Source organism: Lolium rigidum, chromosome 3, assembly GCF_022539505.1.
Source record: "Lolium rigidum isolate FL_2022 chromosome 3, APGP_CSIRO_Lrig_0.1, whole genome shotgun sequence".
Classification (NCBI taxonomy): Eukaryota; Viridiplantae; Streptophyta; class Magnoliopsida; order Poales; family Poaceae; genus Lolium; species Lolium rigidum.
In genome coordinates this window covers 15,483,830-15,489,365 of record NC_061510.1, presented here as the reverse complement: position 1 = coordinate 15,489,365, position 5,536 = coordinate 15,483,830, and the positions used below count along the sequence as shown (strand labels likewise).

The window sequence follows — 5,536 nt, the reverse complement described above, 5'->3', positions numbered from 1 at the left end:
TATGTGCAGTCTCCACAGTGCTTCGTTGAACTGGTATACATCTTCGTAATGTAGCTTGAGCTTGAACTACTGCTCTAGATTGTCTATATGGGCATCATACCAAACCCTCTCCATTGCCTTCTTTGCCCTGATGTTTTTGCCACTTGGTAGTATAAATGGTACTGGCTCCTGCCCATCATCATCTTCTTCTTTCAGAAAACCCTCATCTTGCTCATCATTAGAAGGAACCCATTGTGGCACACATGGTATCTCAACTTGATAGTGACATCTGGTAGTTGGCCCCTGCCTCCTGATTTTCTTGTTCACAGGTTTCTCTGCTGCAACCTTTTTTTTTGACTGTAACTACGGCGGGCGTGAGCCAGCCTGAACAAATATTCGCCAAGTTGCTTATGAAGCTTTTCAGCCTCTACAACATGGGTTCAAATGAACCAGAGTACACGGAGGTTACGAGGGAGAAGAAGAAATGAAAAAAACGCACACCACCAACACACAAGACTAAGGAGAGAAAAACAAAGTGGCCACCCCTCAACCTGGGGACGGTTGGCCGATGAGAAATCTCATCGCGACCCAGGCACATCAATCACAAGGAAGAGCCCCAAGGACATGAAGGAGGGACAACCCAGCTCGAGGACTCGCCGGAGTAGTCGAACGGCCTTGGTCTGCCGAGACCCAGCACCGGCACTGCACCATCGATGTAATCGAAGGGCAGCGCGCATCCGAGACCACACTACGCACCGACACCACCTGTGTCGAGGGTGTGGACGAAAGGTCGCGCGCGGCCGAGACGACGCCACGACGCCTGTGTGCCACCGGCTGAAGTCGAAGGGCATCGAAGGCAGAGACACCCATAGAATACTCTCGCATGGAGAACCCGCCGCACGCCAAAGAACCCCACCAAGAACCCGACACCGGAGCCTAGCAACCGGCAAGAAGACGTCACCACCACCACTGCCACGGCTCACCTCGCAACGGAGAGGAGACCGCACCCATGGACGCCATCTGCATCACCATGGGGCACACCAGCACAGACAGAAGCAGCGTCCTCTGAAACTGGTGGCAAGACAGAGGGGCTCCACACCCAACCACGACGACTTCCCGCGTGGGAAGCGCGTCACCACCATGGCCGCCACTACGGAACCATGGCACTTGTCAGCCCCAGCGGCAAACAGCTGCATGCTGATGGCTGAGAAAGAGGCGACGACCCTCGCAGCCACGCCACCGGCCAGAAGCCGGCACATCGCAAGCAGGCACACGCCACCCGACACCACGCCGGCCAGCGGGCCTAGGGGATGGTGCCACACTGCCACCGAGGCAGGCAACGACAACCACCGCCTCAGAGAAGCCGAACCGGAAGGCCGAGACGCCACCCACCACGGGCCCGCCTGGCCCGCGGCAGGCCTAGCTCTGGCCTGAACTAAAGCGCCGCCCTGCAGCCGCTCCCTCCGCCGACGCCCGCCGCCAAGAGCCGCCAAAGCGCCGCCCGGAGGCCACCTTGCCCGCCAGGAAGCAGAAGCTTCACTGCGCCGCTGTGAGTCCGACCACAAGTGGCCGACACCCCGCAAGCAGCCTCTCCACCGCCCAACACCACGCCGGCCAGCGAGGAGGCCAACTCACGTCCGCTGCCGCCGAGACGGACGAACGCCGGAGCCTGGGCGGCCGCCGCCCTGCCACCAATGCAGGAGACGGCAACCACCGCAGCAAATCTGGGCAGAGCCAAACCCCGAAAGCAGCCGGACGCCACCGTCGCGAGCGCCCAGCAGCAGCACCTCGAGGCCCTCCACGCCGGCGCCTCCGCCGCCGCTCGAGGCCGGCCGCCCGCACCACCACCACCCGAGCGGGGGGAGAAAGGGGCCCCGCCACCGCCGACGCTGACCGGGCTTTGCCCGCCAGCGCGCCCCGGCGGCGGCGAGGAGGGGGAGGGAGGAGGTGGGGGGCGAGTGGCGGCGCTAGGGTTTCCCCCCGGTCGCTCGCGGGAGCGACGCGGGAGGAAAAGCCCGGTCGCTCGCGGGATGCTGCAACCTTCTTTGACTCCATTGAAATATCAAAGATATCTCTCCGCTACAGTGCAACAATGGATCATTCTTACTTCTCTTCATCTGTGCAATTCTCTGTTGTAACTCCTCTTTTTCTTTTCTTCTCATTTCTTCTGCATGCACTGGATCAAATCAACATCTATACGCCCATCTATCATTAGATTACGTGCCTTGTTCTTCTGCCATCTCTCACAATACAGACTTTCTTGTGTCCGAACCTGGGTTGGAATGTGTTCATCATCTTGTTATGAAAATTCCTAGTGCCAAACTAATAAGCTAATAGAAACACCTCCTCCTTTGGATCAAGATCTTTGTGAGTTGAATTTTTTCCTCTTTAGTGGGGAGAGAACAATTGCTTTCTTCCTATTTTCTCTCATTACTGCCGGTACCACTTTCTTTGAACTGTCATACATCCTAACCATTTCTTCAACCTTTATGTTGTTGTAAACTAACACTAGCCCATGCAGTCCATGCGCTTTCATCCTTAACATAATAGAGGGAGTCACATAATCCATACCCCTCTGCCCCCATAATTGACGGTAGATTCAGGAATCTTATTTCTAACCGCTGTAGTTTTTTTGCACTAATTTTGCTCCATCAAACTGAATATAGAGCTCCCACATCTCAGACTCGTGCCTACATTCGAAACAACCAAATAAATAAATCAGTTGTAACCCTAAATGTAAGGATCCTAGTAGACACAAAATACATGCAATCCCCATCTCTTATTTGCTTCCTAATTAACAGTTTCAGAGCGATTCTCTTAGACCTTGTTTACTTCTCTCGTATTTTTCTTCCCAATAGGTATGGGGATGTGAGGGGATTTGGTGTTCATCCAATCCCCTCAAATACCCCTCCCAAAAAATACACTGGTATGATGGAGAGTTTTTGATTTAGGCAAAAAAGTGGGGATGGGAGGGGATGGGAGGGGATATCTCGGGATTATGTCATTCAAAACCGGAGAAGTAAACGTACTAGTGGGGATTTTTTGGGATACGAAATAATTCCCTTTCATCCCCATAAATACCCTAGAAGTAAACAAGGCCTTACTCGGCATCGAAGATGTAGTGGCTCATCGGTTCATTGGTCGATGTGTTGCCTTCCATGGTTCACGCCTGCTGCCATGTGGGGCGCGAAGGACTAGCTGCTCGCAGCAGTTGGTGCTAGTCGCGCAGATCGCCGCCACCCATGCCGCCGACTGAGCCGCCGTCAGTTGCCATTTTCTTTCGCACGGGAGAAGTGGGAGGCGACGGGACTGGACTAGCCTGTCTATACTCACCCCTAGCCTAAGATCTAACGGCCGTTCGGTCCGTCCGTCAATCTAGCGCCACGTGATCCCTGCCGTCGGAGTCTTTACCGGGTGATCGTTGTCGTGCGACTTGGCACGGCAAAGCCTTTGCTGGACAAATAGGGCCGCCCGACATGACAGTGGTTAAGCCTAGCCAGACGTGAAATTAGCGCTCTACCCCAAAGTTTGTAATTAAGTATCATTTCACCTATTTACTCTTTTTGGATGATGCAATAAAAGGCTGTGTGCATCCTTTGGATGCAGAGGCCGGGGATTTCCCCCATTTCTAAAAAAAAAGTATCATTTCACCTGAACTTTGTAGTTAAGTGACACCGCAGGCTCAGTTGCAGTGGTTCGTTTTCTCGTGGAGAACCAACCAACGCTAGTTACGACGCAGGCTCAGTCCGTTTGGCACTAGATGAACGTCCGATGCGACCAGCGAGCCGTCGATGTTGACTCGGCCGGGCAACACAACGAGCAAACTGACGCTAGCGAAATTCCCTGAGCCAGACGTGTTTGTCTAGTACGAATTGTCCAATGCCAAGACAGAATTATTAAGCTGACGTACATACATTCGCGAAGAAATGCAAAACCAAAAATTTACCCGTGCACTCCAACTTGAACGAATCCTGAACGATGTACGGCCCCCGTGTGGAAACACCCAGGTGGTTTGAGTTTTGGCATGCTGCCATGATGCTAACCCTTCATAGGTGCAGACGAAGAAGTGGACATCACATCACACCGTCCGTCTGCGCCTCAGCCTTTATAAGAACCCCATGGACATCGTGCTTAGCCGCCCTTTCACAAGTTCCCGTCGTTTCGTCCGTGTTCCTGTTCAGGGAAAGAACTTCCGTCTCTCTGACTCCCTCCTCCGCTGCTACCTATTGTCTATTCAAGGCTTCAGATGGCACAGGTACGCACGCATGCGAATTTGACAGTGTTTTCCATCGGTGTTTTACATGTCGGTCGTGGAAATCGTCTCCGTCGGTGAAATCTAAGCGGCGCTGGAAAAATTCGGCTGAAGAACGTACTCTTGGGGAATTGTTTGGTCACTGGTTGCTTGCGTTGGATTGCAGAAGGTGGTGCTCCGGATTCCCACCATGACCGACGACAAGATCAAGCAGAAAGCCATGGAGGCCGTCGCGGACATCTACGGTAAGCGCAACCAGAGACACAAGCCGTGAATTCTACCGTTGCTTGTAATTTTGGCTCTTCGAGACCCACACAAACACAAAGTTGCAGCCTATGTTTTGGCTCTGTTAGAAACCTATAACTTCAGCCCTGCAAAAAAAAAGAAACCTATAACTTCAGACTATATTATTTTGAGAGCCTGTAAGGGATGTCAGAAAACCAAACGCAGTGTCATACTTCTCGTAGATCATTTCATCTGCTACTTTTCGGGGCATGGCTTCTGGCAAAGATCAATCCTCAGCCGAGCTATTCACGAAGGAATGCACCACCAATAATTATCGCTAGGTGGGATTTAATGGCGACACCTGACCAAACTTGGCCGTGTGGCCAAGTGCTGCAATCGTGGAACAGCCGCAGCGTATAAAATGGGAGGCCAAGTTGGTACAAAGAACTATAGATGGGTGGATGATTGCCCGTGTTTCGTGATGTCAGCAGTTCCTCACACAAAATAGCAATGTCTTCAGCAAACTATTTGCCTACTTCTAATGATAGTTCTTTTTCTTATTTCTACTCGTGGGTGCAGGTATCGACTCGATAGCTGCGGACCTGAAGGACAACAAGATGACCATCATCGGCGACATGGACACGGTGGCCATAGCCAAGAAGCTCAAGAAGCTCGGCAAGATCGACATCGTCTCGGTCGGCCCCGCCAAGGAGGAGAAAAAGCCAGCGCCGGCAGAGAAGAAGGGCGATGAGAAGAAGGATGCTAAGAAGGACGAGAAGAAGCCGGCGGAGAAGAAAGATGACAAGAAGGAGGACAAGAAGTGAAAGCAACAAACTAGAGGCGAAAGAAAAACCCAACATCGTCACGCAAACGGCAAAAAAAGATGTCTTTGACATCTTGAGGCTCTAATTTTCTCAGTCAAGATAGGCAGTCTCCACTTTGAAATGAGATCACTTTGCGGACTGTACATATATAATAGAGCTCTACAGAAACCATATCACATCAGTGTACGCATACATACACGCCTCCAGCTTTGTCTGATTGATGAAATGGCACCTACTCAGCCGATGAGCCAATAGA

The 5,536-nt window shown here is 52.2% G+C and overlaps 1 protein-coding gene across 1 annotated transcript; it reads left to right on the top strand.

Annotated features, from left to right (window-relative positions):
• Positions 1 to 4,124: 4,124 nt before the first annotated feature.
• LOC124694755 (heavy metal-associated isoprenylated plant protein 39-like) lies at positions 4,125 to 5,536 on the top strand. Its single transcript, XM_047227706.1, has 3 exons — positions 4,125 to 4,234; positions 4,398 to 4,476; positions 5,036 to 5,536. The coding sequence occupies exons 1-3, from the start codon at positions 4,226 to 4,228 to the stop codon at positions 5,278 to 5,280; spliced, it is 333 nt and encodes a 110-aa protein (XP_047083662.1). The 5' UTR covers positions 4,125 to 4,225; the 3' UTR covers positions 5,281 to 5,536.